Source organism: Amphiprion ocellaris, chromosome 2 (assembly GCF_022539595.1).
Source record: "Amphiprion ocellaris isolate individual 3 ecotype Okinawa chromosome 2, ASM2253959v1, whole genome shotgun sequence".
Lineage (NCBI taxonomy): Eukaryota > Metazoa > Chordata > Actinopteri > Pomacentridae > Amphiprion > Amphiprion ocellaris.
The window spans coordinates 6512297-6529082 of record NC_072767.1 but is presented as its reverse complement, the minus strand read 5'-3'; the positions used below and the strand labels follow the sequence as shown (position 1 = coordinate 6529082).

At 45.5% G+C, this 16786-nt stretch overlaps 1 protein-coding gene across 2 annotated transcripts; it reads left to right on the top strand.

Moving 5' to 3' along the window:
• Positions 1–264: 264 nt before the first annotated feature.
• Positions 265–16783, top strand: tmem259 (transmembrane protein 259). 2 transcript variants are annotated; one of them, XM_023264162.3, is made up of 12 exons: positions 265–658; positions 4037–4403; positions 6505–6810; positions 6900–7017; positions 7693–7803; positions 7928–8050; positions 11965–12065; positions 12449–12506; positions 12657–12740; positions 13331–13463; positions 13584–13683; positions 13773–16783. In XM_023264162.3, exons 2-12 carry the CDS (start codon positions 4182–4184, stop codon positions 14448–14450), a joined length of 2034 nt encoding a protein of 677 aa, XP_023119930.2. In that variant the 5' UTR covers positions 265–658; positions 4037–4181; the 3' UTR covers positions 14451–16783. The 2 variants fall into 2 exon arrangements, with proteins under 2 accessions (XP_023119930.2, XP_023119929.2); XM_023264161.3 differs by having other exon boundaries at positions 6900–7071.
• Positions 16784–16786: the final 3 nt, after the last annotated feature.

Here is a 16786-nt window from a genome sequence, read left to right as displayed (position 1 = left end):
TATTGTCGTCATAATTTTTATTCTGCTTGACTTGTTTTTCTTTATCTTTTTCCACCTCATTTTTAAAATTTCACCTTCCTTGATGCTTTGTCAGTGTTGTTCGCCTCATTTTTATGCAGCTGAAGTCTATTAAGTTGATAATGGAGACCTCACCCTACAGGCAGAGCTCAGGGAGATCAGAGAACCCTGACAGACAGAGCTGAGGGAGCGTGGAGAAGCCTGGCAGGCAGAGCTCAGGGTTAAAAAAAAACAAAAAAAAACCTTCGTCGTTAGGACCCGTATTTCCGCTGTTTCTGGTAGCAGCATCGTCAGACTACTGTTAGCTGTTATCAGCTGCTGTTAGCTGGTATTTCAGAGTTGTTCTAACCTTCCTCAGAGTCACTCCGAGTCTTTTTCTCCGGAATCGGATTGAAATGTTTCTTCTCTCCGTCCGGAGCTGCGAGCTAACAGCTAGCTCCACCCTGTAGCTAGCTGCTAGCTGTTAGCCGCTAGCTGCTAGCTCCTGCAGAGGAGTTCTCCTATGCCCGGCTAGCGGAGCCTGCTAACTGTGCTAACTGCTAGCTGTGGCGTTCGTGAATCTGCTTGTTTGTTTGGATGAAAACACCGAGGAGGAGCGGTTAACGGGGCCATGGACACACACCTGCGGAGGCTGTAACAGGTGAGTCCACCTCACGGGATTCACAACTAGCGTTAGCTGTCGGTCCGAGACACGGAGAGTTAGCTGGAGGCTGTTTACCTGCTTCACATAACAGGCCCCGGCACACCTGGACTGATCAATATGCACCTGAGTCTGCTGATCAGTCTTCTGTACCTGATCAGTCTTCTGTACCTGATCAGGTGTCAACACTGGAACAAACAGCTGCTTCGCAAACTATGTATCACTTTATTGGACTTTGTTGTTGTTGAGTTCATCTTTTAGTGGTTTCATGATTCCAACAGCCAGAAAATAAAAATGACGAAATAAAAACGTGTTTTTAGAAGTTTGTTTTTTGCAAATATTTTGAAAATCAGAACCAGGAAAGTTGAAATCTGTTTCTGACTGAACTCTGGAGGTTGTTTTCTATAAAACAGCCTCAGGGTAAAAGTGCAACTGTCACCTGTCAGGTGTTTCACAAGTTGAGAAATCAGAAAAACTGTTCAGTTCCTGTTGTTTTCTGTATTTGACTTATAGGATCCATTTCTGTTCTGCACCAGTAATTTATCAGTCAGCAGGTGGAGGAAAATCAAACCTGCATTAATCACCTTAAATCGTCTAAATAATCTTTATTTATAGAACAGTGTGCTGCACAAGGCAGAAAAATCAGACACTACAAAGTCATCCGGTTCTAAAATAAGAATAAGGTTTACTATGAATCCCTGCACAGCTTTAAATCTGAGGAACTTCTAGATTCACCTGCCAGGTGTGAAAGCCTGAACAGGTGGAGGACTGAGGTCACCTGTTTGCTGCTGAGCACCTGAGAGACTGCACAGGTGTGTTGTCTGAAGGTCGTAGACATCTCAGCTCTTAGAAGGTTCCAAAGGTAAATGTCGGATTTAACGTCTGATGTTCTTGATTCTCCAGAGAAACGCCTCCTCCTGTTTTCAGCTCCGGATTACTGAAGCCGAGATGCAAAATTAAACAGCTTCTCCAGACAGAAGTCTTTGTCATGGTGCCCATAGTGAACTGTAAGAGGCTACACCTGATGGAACAACCAAGTTCTACTGCTGAGCTACAACATCCAGGACCTTCATCTGCTGCCTGATTGGTTCATAGATTTTTAATCTGTTAATGGAAGTTACTCAATTACTGATAATCATTAGCATCTCTAATCAAACCTGACTCTGCCAGGAGGAGATGTTCTACGCTTGCCACGTTCACGTGAAATTTTTTAATTCGGAATTATTAATTCGGAATTAACTCATTCGGAATTAAAGTTTTGTGCTTCGCGTTTACATGGAAATATTAATTCCGAATTAAGGTTTACATGGACTGCACGTTTATCCCCTTCCTTAATGCCGCTTTAACGCTTGGGCGTTGAAAAGGATTCTGATTGGACAGGGAGTGGACGTGACATATCCCTGTTTACCGGAAGAAAACAAACTCCCTTTGCCGCGGCATTTCTTTTCCCCAACAACATGGAGGAAAAACTCATAAGCACGCTTTTCGCTTTGCTTTTTATTGTTGTTTTGAAACAGCAACTCGACAATGGCGTACTACTTCTGTTGCGTCACTTGAGAAGGAGAAGAGAGATAGAATACCGGAGAAGGGAGGAAGACGACCAAGCTGTGTACGTCACTACGTCATCGCTACGTGATGAACCAAGCATGCGCAGAATGACCGGAATTAACTAAAGCGGAATTAACTGTATACATGAACAGAACGTACACAGGAATTAGTTTATTTGGAATTAACCTCGGAATAAACCAGGTAGTTTATTCGGAATTAAGTTTATTCGGAATTAACTTTAATTCTGAATTAAAGAGGAATTAAAGGTCTCATGTAAATATGGCAACTGTTCCTTACTATTTCTCACTGTTCCTTACTGTTCTATACTGTTCCAATTTGTTCCTTACTGTTCCACACTTTTCCTCACTGTTCCTTACTGTTCCACACTTTTCCTCACTGTTCCACACTGTTCTGTACTCTTCCACACTGTTCTTACTGTTCCACACTGTTCTAGACTGTTCTCACTGTTCCACACTGTTCCACACTCTTCCACACTTTTCCTCACTGTTCCGCACTGTTCTACACTGTTCCTTGCTGTTCTACACTGTTCCTCACTGTCCCACACTGTTCTCGCTGTTCTACACTGTTCTACACTGTTCCTCACTGTCCCACACTGTTCTCGCTGTTCTACACTGTTCTCACTGTTCCACACGGTTCTCATCGTTTCTCACTGTTCTATACTGTTTCTCACTGTTCCACACTGTTCCACACTGTTATCATTTTTCTTCACTGTTACACACTGTTCTTGACTATCCTTCACTGTTCCACACTGTTCCACACTGTTCTACACTGTTCTCACTGTTCCATGCTGTTCCTCAATACTCTCACTGTTCTACACTGTTGCACACTGTCCCTCACTGTTCTAGACTGTTCTACACTGTTCCTCACTGTTCTCATTGTTTCTCACTGTTCCACACTGTTTCTCACTGTTCCACACTGTTCTCACTGTTCTTGACTATCCTTCACTGTTCTACGCTGTTCCTCACTGTTCTCACTGTTCCACACTGTTCCTCACTGTTCCACGCTGTTCCTCAATACTCTCACTGTTCCACACTGTTCTTCACTGTTCCTCACTGTTCATACTGTTCCACACTGTTCCTCACTGTTGTCATTGTTCTTCACTGTTCTTTACTGTCCCTCACTGTTGTACACTGTTCCACACTGTTCTATCCTGTTCTATACTGTTCCACACTGTTCCTCACTGTTCCACACTGTTCCACACTGTTCCTCACTGTTCCACACTGTTCCTCACTGTTCCACACTGTTCTCACTTTTCTCATTGTTCCACACTGTTCCACACTGTTCTCATTGTTCCACACTGTTCCTGACTGTTCCTCACTGTACTCAATGTTCCTCAGCGTTCTATTCTGTTCGTCACTGTTAATAAAGTCACAGTTAGGTCGTCATCACATGTTCCGGGTTCTACAGTTGAGAAGTAAACCAGGATATCAGTTGTTCTGATCAGCTGTTAGTTCAGGTTCATGCTTGTGTTTGTTGTTGGGTTCTTCTGTTCTAAACATACGTGCATCCATGTTCTGAGTATGAAGTATTTCTGGGTTCTTCTGGAGATCAGCTTGTTCTAATTATTCTGTGGTTCTGAATAGAGCATTTATTCCTCCTTGACGGATTCCAGGTGACGTTCTGTGCTGGGTTCTATCTGGTTAACTTCATCCATGTGTGTTTTTGTGCAGATCTGACCGTTCTAATAAGAACTAAATAAACGTTCGCTGGTGCACAAATTAAAATCAGCTTCAAAACAACCATCAGAGTAAAACCTGCTTAGATTTGGAAACTGTTGTGGTCTGAGGCTTCATCTCAGGTGTGTTTCAGTTTCAGGTGTGACGGTTCTCAGTCCGCCATCATCTGATCCCAGCTCAGAGCTCCGCCTTCCTTCTGGCACCGCCGCTGGCCGCCATGCTGACCTAGAATCAGCCACAGTGGTGAGTTTGTGTGAGCAGAACCAGACGCCGAGACCATGTCAGAGAACCAGGCCAACAACAACAACGTCCCTCTGAACAACAACAACAACAACAACATGGGACCCAACAGGATCCGAAACCCCAACATCAACCAGAACCCGCTCATCAACGTCCGGGACCGCCTCTTCCACGCCCTCTTCTTCAAGATGGCCGTGACCTACGCCCGGCTCTTCCCCCCGTCCTTCAGGAGGGTCTTCGAGTTCTTCGTCTTGCTCAAGGTGAGAACGTCTGAGAGTTCAGACCTGACCCACACAGTCCCAGGTCTTTGAATGCACTGCATTGTATATTACAGTGAGGCCTCTGAGACCCTTATTATAGTCTTATAGGCTGCTAGATGTCCTGGTTAAAACCTGAACACTGTCTGGAACCCACTTTCACAGCATTTTATTTATAAAAGGAAGCAAATGTGGGTCAGAGCTGCTCAGAAGTACGTTAAAGTTCTTACAGCCTGTCCAGTGTTTATGTTTGAAACTGTCTCCAGCCTGTTCCTTAATGATCTGTAGGTGGAATTTTGTAGTAAAGCTCCAGTAGAACACTGTTAAATGTAGTATTAGAAGGTAAATGTAGCGTTAGAGGGTAAACGAAGTGTTAGAGGGTAAATGTAGCAATAGAAGGTAATTGTAGCATTAGAGGGTAAATGTAGTATTAGAGGGTAAATGTAGCGTAAGAGGGTAGGATGTACTGCGGCTCTACATGCTCCATCAGATTTATAAAACCTGTTTTCTCTTCATTATGTCAGTGAATGTAGATCAGCTGTAGTTCCTGGTTGTTCCACCAGGTGGAGCCACTTCCTGTTTAATACTGTAGAGAGCAGAGGAGGAGTCACTCAGATAACAGGTCATGTTAAAGCATAGAGCATTGTGGGAGTTTAGGTAGTAACGGGCACCATGACAAAGACTTCTATGGAGGTTAATGAGCTCATGTCTGCTGATGTTCTGGCATCATGTAGAGGATCCAGGTTTTCTTCACCACATTAACAGTATTCTGCCAGAAGTTTAGTACAAGATTCCTGACATCCCATAATGATCTCTGAACCCACAGAGACTGAGCTGGATTATATATTTACTGTTTCACAGCACTGCTGTGGAACTGAAAGAACAAATGCACACATTCATTACAGCTGAATGACAATTTGAGTTCAAACTTTACCAGTGCGCTGAACAAAAGCTTTTATAATGTCTGACTGCAGAAGGTCACCAGGTTCTAGTGCTGCTGCCACGGAAAACATCAACATTTAACTGTCTGAACAGACTCGGTGGAAATAGTTTGAATATGAAACATACAAACTTGATCTGTGTGGAAACAACAGAATGTTGTGAGTTCAGCAGGTTGTTTAATCTGCAGCGTTGAGGATTAAAATAACAGATTTCTGGTGTGGAAAGCAGTCAGTGTTTTCAGATTAACAGCAGCCACACCTTCAGGCTTTATTCAGCACACACAGTGACCCAAGGATCAGAGTCACAGTACAGACCACTGAGTCATGATAAAAAAAAAAAAAACAGTTGAGCCATGGTACAGGACGCTGAGTCATGGTATATAACAGCTGAGTCAAGGTACAGACCGCTGAGTCATGGTAAAAAATGGTTGAGTCATGGTACAGATGGCCGAGGCACCGTCAAAAACGTTTGAATCACAGTACAGACTGCCAAGCCATGGTATAAAATGGTTGAGTCACAGTTCAGACCACCGAGTCACAGTAAAAAATGGTTTAGTCACGGTACAGACAGCCAATTCACGCTATAAAACGGTTGGGTCACGGTAGAGACCGCCGAATCACGGTGTAAAACAGTTGAGTCACAGTATACACTGATGAGTCATGGCACTGAGTAACATCAGTCGAGTCATGGTGCAAACTGTTGATTCATCCTCAGCGTGATGTGTTCTGAATGTCAGGAAACAAATCCTGTGCAGGTCACATGATTGTAGCATGTGAACGGCGGGCCCTTACATGTGACACGTCATCCTTATCAGGACCGTTGAGTCATGGTATAAAAACGTCAAGTCACGGTCCAGACCCCCCGAGTCATGGTATGAAACAGTTCAGTCATGGCAAAGACTGCGGAGTCACATTACTAAATACTGAATCATGGCACCGAGTTACATCACAGACTGCCAAGTCATGGTGCAGACTGCTGATTCGTCCTCAGCCTGGCGTGTTCTGAATCTCAGGAAAACAAAACCTGTGCAGTTCACGTGATCGAAGCGTGTGAACGGCGGGCCTTTACATGTGGCGTCCTTATCAGGACTGCAGCAGAAAAGCTGCCAGGATGTGTTGCTAAGTTCTAGCTGTGATTGGCTGATCTAAACTCCGCCCCTCAGGCGCTCTTCGTCCTCTTCATCCTCGCCTACATCCACATCGCCTTCTCCCGCTCGCCCATCAACTGCCTGGAGGGGGTGAGGGAACGCTGGCCTCGTGACGGCATCCTGCGAGTCGAGATCCAGAGGAACTCCAGTCGCGCCGCCGTCTTCCTGCAGCACTACGACTCACCTGCCCTGCAGGACGACCTGGAGGCGGAGCCTGGGGGCGTAGCTCCGGTGCCCGGGCTCAGTCTGGCGGCGCTGCAGGACGAAGATGAGGACGAGGAGGAGATGACTCTGGACATGTTTGACAACAGCTCAGTACAGGTGAGTGGTGACCACAGGCTTCACCTGTCTGTCTTTACATGTCTGTCCTCACCTGTCTGACCTCACCTGTCCTGTGTTTTGTGCTGCAGTTTGAGCTGGACATTGAGCCCCGCCTGAAGCCATCTCTGATTGGAGGAGGTGTTGGAGGAGGAGGAGCAGGAGGAGTGAATGACAGCCAGGACGTCTCCTTCAGCCAGACCACTAAAGGTATGCAGCCACTGAAGGACTCAGTGTCTGAGCTGGAGATGATGGCGAGAGCAGGTAAACCCTCCTTCACCTCCTCTAGCACCTCCTGTGATTCCTTCTCCTTCACCTTCTTTGACTCCTCCTTCACCTCCTCTGACTCCTCCCCTACCTCTACTGACCCCTCCCCTACCTCTACTGACTCCTCCTCTACCTCCTCTGACTCCTCCATCTTCTCTGACTCCTCCTCCTCTACCTCCTGTGACTCCTCCTTCACCTCCTCTGATTCCTCCTCCTTCACCTCCTGTGACTCCTCCTCCTCCTTCACCTCCTGTGACTCCTCCTTAATCTCCTGTGACTCCTCCTTCAGTCCCCAAACACTGCCAAGTTGTTTGTGTGAATTTTGTTTTGTTAAATTGCTTTTTTGTTGACTTTTTTGTTGTTTGTTGTTCATACAGCTGATGATGTTTATTGATTGTTGTTATCGGTCTTTATTTTTGTTGTTTTATTTATTTTATTGTTTCTTATCATTTGTGGTTTTTTGTTTGTAGACTGCTGTTTATCACTGTTGTTTTTTTGTTTTTCGATGTTGTTTGTGGTTTTATTGTTGCTGTTTCTGTGGTTTTATTGTTTTCTGTTGTTTCTTGTGGCTTCTTGTTGTTTACCTGTTGTTGTTGTTGTTGTTGTTTGTGGTTCCAGTGTGGCCTCAGGAGGAGTACATCGTGGAGTATTCTCTTGAGTATGGCTTCCTGCGTCTATCTCAGAGCACCAGGCAGAGACTCAACATCCCCGTCATGGTCGTCACTCTGGGTCAGACATCAGTCGCAAACACGTCATGTGACCTCACTGTGATGTTACTCTGACTTTGTCATAATTTTATCATGGCATTACCGTGGTTGGACCTCAAACCGTCCGTCTCTGTTTCTGTGTTCAGATCCGATGAAGGACGAGTGTTTCGGCGACGGCTTCAGTCGTTTTCTGCTCGATGAGTTTCTGGGCTACGACGACATCCTGATGTCCAGCGTGAAGGCGCTCGCTGAGAACGAGGAGAACAAAGGTAGAGACGCTGAGAACAAACCGAGACAGAGCACAGAGATCACACATTACATCACCTGAATTCTGATCCTGAAACCTAAATCATTAAGTTGCTCTGAACAACCTCAAATAACAGTCATTACTTGATGCTGCAGTTTACAGATGTTCCCTAAACGCCTCAGTCATCAGTAGATGCAGAGTAAAAATAAAGCTGCAAGCAGTGCTAAACGGGTCCTCGCATCCTTGCTGGTCAGCAAATCCAAGCATGTTCACCTGGTGGCGCTGCGACTGAGAGTGTATTTCGACCTATGAATATGATGAAGGCCGGGCGCTGATCACACACGTAAACTTTGAGGCAGATTGAAGTAGGTACAGGCCAGTTAGTGAGTATGTCCTGGTTTTGGCAAAACGTTGAAATGACCGCCATTTCCACGCCCTCAGACTTTTGCAGAGCATTTTGATAACTTTTGATGCCTGCTGTACATCCTGGCCAAATTTCAGCTCTGTCGGGGTTACCCTGTTTGAGTTTAAAGCTTTTGAAAATGTGCAAAAATTGGTCCAAAATTGTCCAAACTACGACACATAACACATTCACTTCCTGTTGTGTTTTGGGCATGAGTGTAATAGACTTTTTCTTGACATGTTACATATATGTACCAAATTTCATAGCTGTAGATGACACGTACCGGCCATAGTAAATGTTTAAAATTTTCCGTTGAGCCACTTTGGCACACACCTATGCAATTCCCCCAAAACATCAGCTTGTTCTTCAGCTTGTTTTTGGTTTTTAGTTCTCCTGGAGTTTTATTCTACTGTCCCATAGTGAAAATGTAGAACGTTTCTTCAATAACTGTCATCTGGTTGGAAACCTAAAAGCTGCAAATAGTAACAATCCTCTCAGATGGAGTCACGAGAAATAAAAACCTTGTAGGACAACCTGTGAACATATTGGGTCAGTCCATGAATTCAGACAGGATTCAGGACATGCGTTGTTCCACCATCTACTGATTTGTTCTGTAAAATGTTTGAGCTGAAATTGGAGAATTTCAGAAGTTTTCAGACCTTTTCACTCTCAAAAAAATGCTGTGAAGCCATTTTAAGGGTTCAGTATCTCCAGAAATTAAACTCCTACAGGTATGAAATGTGGTGAGACTATGAATAGTTTTATCAGATCAGAACGATTGAATGGATCCAGCAGAGAACCAATGATTCCATGTCAACGTTTAGTCTAAAGCTCTAAAAACTGGAACCTTGTCTGGTCAAACTTTATCCACATCAGATTCTACTGATTTTAGAGCCTCAAAAGTTAGAGAAATGTCAACCAAAGACTATATTTTCGTAGAAATATGGATCCATCCATAGATATACACTGACAGGAACTTTATGGAGACACGAAACCAGCCTGGATTTGAATGTATGGCCATTTTTTCCATTTTCAAGGACTAATAATTGTTGATTATTGTCATTTTGGACAGTTCTGAGTCATTCTAGGCAAGTGTCAAGTCACTTTGGATAGACTTTATCTGATTTCTGACACTTTTGTTAATTTCGGACAAGTTTCCCATAACTTAGGACAGTTTGGGGTAATTTGGGGTAGTTTTTGAGTCATCTTAAACAGATTTCAGGTCTAGAAATCTGAAAACCTGAACCTTGTCTGGTCAAACTTTCCTCACATCAGATTCTACTGATGTTGGAGCCTCTAAAGTTGGTGAAATGTCGACCAAAGACTGTATTTTAGTAGAAATATCCATAGATGTATACTGGCAGGAACTTTATGGAAACACTGTACTAACCTGGATTAATCATTTATTTTATTTTCAGGGACCAATAATTAAAAATGTGTCCTCATTCTGATCTGATGGAAACTCTTCTGTCTGTTCTCACCACTTTTCATAATTTTGGGAGTTTTATTTCTGGAGATATGAAAATGTTAAAATGGCTTCACAGTAGGATGTTTCTTTAGAGGGTGAAATTAGATTTACACATCTAAAGACATTAAATTCTCAAAATTCGGACCAAATAATTACAGCTCTTAGTTTCAGGTCCCACATCTCGAGTCAGTAAACTGAAAAGAGACAAACTGACTCTATTAAAAGAACACAGGCTGGGCTTTGAAGTGAATGTTGGGCCAGGTGAAACAAACCTCTGTGATACGTTTGATCCGATTACACAGTTTATGTTGTAGATTTGTGTTTTTTTTTTTTCCTCCTGATGCCAGCAGAGGGAGTTTAATCCTCAGTGTCTATCAGGAGGAAACAGGTTCTTTTTCTGCTGTGATGATCTTGTGAGTCTTTATCCACAACAGATCCAACCACAGCCAGCTGCTCCCTGCAATAATTACCTCTCATTGAACCTGATGACAACACAAAGATCAAACTCAGAGGACAGCTTCTTCACAGATTGTTGACCATGTTAACAAGTACAATTCGCTTTCTTTGTCTGCTCTAAGATCAGCTCCGTAGCATTAACACTCAGATCACATGAAGGCAACAGCAAAAATAAGGACTGCAGAAAATCAGCCGGAGCGTTATTAATTTGTTTATCAGAACATCCTCACAGCTGATCGACATGATGGAGCGACTTGTTCTCTGCAGTCAATCCAGCTACCGGAAACAGCTGGATTGACTGCAGAGCTGGACTGAAATACCATCGGTGTCTGCTGTCACCTCTGAATGGATTCATACACAGAAAACACTTCATCGTTTTGATGTTGTTGGAACCAGAGTCCTGCTCTGCTGAGCGTTAGCATCTCTGCTAACACCTAGCTCCCTGTGTTTCGTCATAGCGTAGCATTAGCCTCTGGCGGCTAGCTAACCGTACAGTCCCACACCTTTTTACAAGCTCCAATCTCTACCTGACTACAGAACGGAGTCCCTCCGATCTCTACCCGACTACAGAACCCGAGTCCCTCCGATCTCTACCCGACTACAGAACCCGAGTCCCCCCGATCTCTACCCGACTACAGAACCGAGTCTCTCTGATATCTACCTGACTACAGAACCCGTCCATCCAGGCTCTACTCGACTACAGAACCTGAGTCCCTCCGATCTCTACCCGACTACAGAACCCGAGTCCCTCCGATCTCTACCCGACTACAGAACCCGTCCCTCCGGTCTCTATCCGACTACAGAACCCGTCCCTCCGATCTCTACCCAACTACAGAACCCGTCCCTCCGGTCTCTACCCAACTACAGAACCCGAGTCCCTCCGATCTCTACCTTACTACAGAACCGAGTTCCTCCGATCTCTACCCTACTACAGAACCAAGTCCCGACTACAGAACCGAGTCCCTCCGATCTCTACCCGACTACAGAACCTGAATCCCTCCGATCTCTACCCTACTACAGAACCAAGTCCCGACTACAGAACCGAGTCCCTCCGATCTCTACCCGACTACAGAACCTGAATCCCTCCGATCTCTACCAGACTACACAACCCGAGTCCCTCTGATCTCTACCCGACTACAGAACCGAGTCTCTCTGATCTCTACCCGACTACAGAACCCGAGTCCCTCCGATCTCTACCCGACTACAGAACCTGAATCCCTCCGATCTCTACCAGACTACACAACCCGAGTCCCTCTGATCTCTACCCGACTACAGAACCGAGTCCCTCCGATCTCTACCCGACTACAGAACCTGAATCCCTCCGATCTCTACCAGACTACACAACCCGAGTCCCTCTGATCTCTACCCGACTACAGAACCGAGTCTCTCTGATCTCTACCCGACTACAGAACCCGAGTCCCTCCGATCTCTACCCGGCTATAGAACCTGGATGTTTTAGATTCTGTGATGACCAGAGAACTTTGGTTTCTGTAGTACATGGACTCTTTGCTGGTTTCCATTGAATGTTGAGTTAAAGGTTCTGTCACCCTGATGTTCTGATTTGTCAGGTCTCTGGATGTTGATGATCTCTCTGTGTGCTTATCTGCAGGGTTCCTGAGGAACGTGGTGTCTGGAGAACATTATCGCTTTGTCAGCATGTGGATGGCCAGAACCTCGTACCTGGCCGCCTTTGTCATCATGGTCATATTTGTAAGTTTCCATCAAACGAAGCTCAGTTTGTAGATTTCTGAGGTTTCAGGGTAATTGTGAGAGTTCAGAACCTTTGGAGATAACGTGGAACATGCACTCATCACTTTCAGACAGAAGAAGCTGTGGTTTGTTGGTGCTCGGAGTTGATGAACCCAAAGAACTTCAGTCAATAGCAGCCAGACTTAAATTTTTTGTTTTTTTAAGTTGTTTCACCTTCATTCAGGAGGCTTCTTCAGCCTCCTGGATGAAGGTGAAAAAAACATCTTGAAGAACCAAAAAGGAAAATCTGGTTTGTTTTTTTCTGAAGCTCTGAGGATAACCATTACCTGATGACTGAGGATCTGCACAGACTCAGAGTTGATGTTTGATGTTTTGTGTTTCAGACTCTGTCAGTGTCCATGCTGCTCAGATACTCCCACCACCAGATCTTCGTCTTCATCGGTCAGTTTCTTCTGAAGTAGCAGAACCACCTCACTGTGGTTCACTTCAGTCCAGTTTAATGTCATCTGCTGCTGGTTTTCAGTGTGATACAAGATAAAAGATGTGAACCCTTTGACTCTCTGCTGATCTGATCTCTCTGTCCCCCTTCAGTCGATCTTCTTCAGATGCTGGAGATGAACATGACCATCGCCTTCCCAGCAGCCCCTCTTCTCACCGTCATCCTGGCCCTCGTAGGTAAGTTCACATCCTAGAAACTGATTCAGACTGGTTCACAGTCTGGGTTGCTTTCTGAAGTTCTGAGGAACTTCTGCAAACCGGTTCAACTCCATTCAGTATTCAGAGACGACTTCTAAACCACAGACCAGACCTGAACAGAACCAGAACCAAACCAAGTCTGACTGTTCATAGTAGAAGCAGTATGGTCCCAGTACCAGACAGACTGGTCCCAGGTCCAGACAGTCTAGTCCCAGGTTCAGACAAATCAATCCCAGTACCAGACAATCTAGTCTCAGGTCCAGACAGACTGGTCCCAGTACCAGAGAGAAAACATGGTCCTAAGTCCAGGCAGTTCAGTCCAGAATCTACACAATCGGATCCAGTCCACAGTCTGGTCTCGAGTCCACATAGCACAGTCCTAGGTCCTGACGGTCGTAAGTGGAAACTAAAAACGATTTCTTTTTAAGATGTTTTGATCTTAATTGGTGGCTTCAGGTGTGTTTAGCTCCGCCTCTCACAGTGAGAATGTGAAGGAGGTTTAGTGGTTCTGAGGTTTGTGGAGCAGCTGATCTCTACCTGGGCTGACGGTCATGTAACCCTGTCATTAGGAATGGAGGCCATCATGTCAGAGTTCTTCAACGACACGACGACGGCGTTCTACATCATCCTCATTGTGTGGTTAGCCGACCAGTACGACGCCATCTGCTGCCACACCAACACCAGCAAACGCCACTGGCTGAGGTGAGTCACTCCAGGTGTACCTCACCTGTGCAGATGATCCATTGCTCCTCATTGATCTCAGACTGATGCAGTAGATTGAAGCGGACTGTTCTGACTGAATCGAACCGATTCGTGTTGCAGGTTCTTCTATCTGTACCACTTTGCCTTCTACGCCTATCACTACCGCTTCAACGGCCAGTACAGCAGCCTGGCGCTGGTCACCTCCTGGCTCTTCATCCAGGTCAGAACCAGCGCCTTCATTATCAGGCCCCGCCCCCTCACATTCATCACTGAGCTGAATACTAATCACTGTTCATTCTCTCCACTCAGCACTCCATGATCTACTTCTTCCACCACTACGAGCTCCCAGCCATCCTGCAGCAGATCCGGATCCAGGAGATGCTGCTGCAGAACCAGCAGGCCGGTCAGAACCAGACTGCTCTGCAGGACAACCTCAACAACAACAACAGTACTGCTGCTGCTGCTGCTGTAGGTCCAGGCCCCACCGGCGCTGCCCAGCCGGGCCCTCAGGCTGACTCGCAGCCGTCCTCCTCCCCGCCAGCTCCAGGAGCAGCAGGAGGAGCTGGGGAGGTGAGGGCGGAGCTGAACTGGGTCGCTCAGACCGCCGCCATCATCACCGAAGCTCTGTCCTCCTCCGTCGACTCCGGAGGAGGAGCAGCGACCGGAGGGCAGTCATCACCTGGAGAGGAGATCAGTGTGGTGGCAGAGTTCTGGATGGGAGGAGCAACGGGAGGAGCAACGGGAGAAGATCCAAATGTTGTTTCAGTAGAAATTAAACCTACTGCAGGAGGAGCTGATCCTCCAATCAGGTCCCTCCATGTGGGCAGGGGAGGGCCCTCAGAGGTGGGGCCCTCAGAGGTGGGGCCCTCAGAGGCGGGGCCCTCAGAGGCGGGGCCCTCAGAGGCGGGGCCCTCAGAGGCGGGGCCCCAGACAGACTCACACCGTGCAGGTACAGACTGTAGAGCAGCAGAGCAGAAACCGTCCTGAGAGTCCAGGTGTGCTGCCGGTCATCATCTCACCTGTCAGTGCCTCAGTCTGTCAGCTGATCAGACTGATCTATTAGCAATCAGAAACAGGCCTCAACCTGCAGTTTTACATGAAATTTTAAACCAATTGATTGATTAGTTCAGTGTTAACCAACCATGAGAGGACCTCAGAGTTACGGGTTTGAGGATTAACCGCTTCTAATTTTCAGGCTTTGTGTTTTTGTTTGTGATGAATTTGTGCTTTGAGAGCGGAGATCTGAAGAAGATGACGTCTGACTTCAGTTCTTTCAAAAGTCCCACAGATTCAGAACCACAAATATTTGGTGTTTTTGCTTCAAAAATCCCCCCAAGTCTGAGTATAAATATCACTGCTGATTCTATTTCTGTTGCTACTAATTAATTATTCCGCTGGTTATTTTCTCCAATTATCTGTTATTTGTTTGGTTGTTGAAAACCCCAAATTTCACAACTGAAACACAAAGACAAAGAAAGCAGCAAAGTCTCACATTTAAAACCTAAAACCAGCAAATGTTCGATGCCTTTCCTTTAAAGTTTCTGAAATGATGTTTGGTTTTCTCTCAGTTCCATCGCAGTTCTTTCAGTCTCTTTATTTTATCAGTTTATTGAGAGAATCTCAGTGTTCAAGTGTCTCGTTTTGTCCAAACTTCAGATTAATAATAATTTCTGAGTAAAAATGTACCAAAGCTGCTGCTTTATTTGAAACATCATTTATAATATAAATATTACTGAATGTAAAAATAGCTGAGTCTGCGTTTAGTCTGTTCAGACATCATTAAAATACTAAAAACGTTCTGCGGTTTAAACTCCTGGGAGCTGATTTCAGATAAAACCTTTAAATTTGATGTTCAATGATAAATCACAGAGGAACAATGAGGAATGATTTTTACCATGTTCTGATGTTTTACCGATTTAAACGATTGATTGATTGATTAATGATGAACAGAATGACCAGACGAAGCTGAAACATACAGAAAAACGTCAGAATTCTGCCTAAACAGGTTAAAGACATGATTAAAATCTAAAACGTGAAACTCTCAGATGTCTGTTGCAGAAAAACACCAGACTGACCCTTTAAACACTGAACCTGGAGTGAAATCAGCTGAGAAACATCAGTTATTGATCAGCTTTCGGCTCTGATCCTGACAGACTGACGCACAAACTGAACTGTGTTGAGCTTTTTGTTTCCATCTGTTTTATTTTGAAGAGACTGAGGACAGGAACTTTGTTTGGGAGCAACGGTCGGACTGATTGATCGAGTTGATCGATAGGGTGATCTGATCGATCAGGTGGATCAGGACTTCTGTCAGAATGAATGCCTTATCAATAATCCTCAGACTGTCAGCAGCTGAGCGAGCTGATTGGTTGTGCAATATGGCGTGTCACAGCTCAGGCTCCGCCTCCCGCAGCGGCGACGCATTGAACACATAAACCGTTTGAAAACATGAACGATCGATTGATTGAAAACAAATGATCGATTGAGAACATGAACAGGTCCCTCACCTGGCGGCCTCTCACTTAGTAGCCCCTCACCTGGAGGTCCCTCACCTGGCGGCCTCTCACTTAGTAGCCCCTCACCTGGAGGTCCCTCACCTGGCGGCCTCTCACTTAGTAGCCTCTCACCTGGAGGTCCCTCACCTGGCGGCCTCTCACTTAGTAGCCCCTCACCTGGAGGTCCCTCACCTGGCGGCCCTTCACCTGTTGGCCATTCACCTTTCAGCCCCTCACCTATCAGCCCCTCACCTGGAGGCCCTTCACCTGGCAGCCCCTCATCAAACTGAATTCTGATCAATAATGATCAGCTGATATGTGATCAATAACCTGATGCTCACTAATCATTAACTCTCAGTAATTGATTGCAGCACTGAAACCCCCGATCGATTAATTGGCTGATTGACAGAAAACTAATCTGCAGTTACTGATGACTGATTGTTTTAGTGATTTTTCTGGTTAACCTTCTCAATCTTCCTCCGATCGATCATCAATAAACAATCGATTGATCAGTCAAGTCGATCAGCTGCAGCTCCATCAGAACGGACGTGAATCGCTGTTATTGATCGCTGCAGTGAGCGGCGTACGCCTCGCTTCTCTCTGGTGTTTTAAAGGCGGCGGAACCTGAGTGTGACCAATCAGAGATGGACTGAACCAAACTAAAGGACTGGGGGGGGTCGGGTTTTTTCTGGGGTGTTTCTTCTTCGTGCCTCACTGCTGGATGACTGTAGCCTCATTAGTTGATCTGAAACTCATCAAACTGTATTTAACTGTCCAGTAAAACCAGTAAAACCAGTGCCCACCAACATGTCTGCACACACTGGCTGA

What these genes read in the sequence shown, in the direction of transcription:
- tmem259 (XM_023264161.3), top strand. Translation starts at nt 4,182, where the DNA reads ATGTCAGAGAACCAGGCCAACAACAACAACGTCCCTCTGAACAACAAC. An exon ending in GGAGATGATGGCGAGAGCAG is followed by an intron (nt 7,072 to 7,692) that starts GTAAACCCTCCT and finishes TTGTGGTTCCAG; the next exon opens with TGTGGCCTCAGGAGGAGTAC. An exon ending in CCAGATCTTCGTCTTCATCG is followed by an intron (nt 12,507 to 12,656) that starts GTCAGTTTCTTC and finishes GTCCCCCTTCAG; the next exon opens with TCGATCTTCTTCAGATGCTG.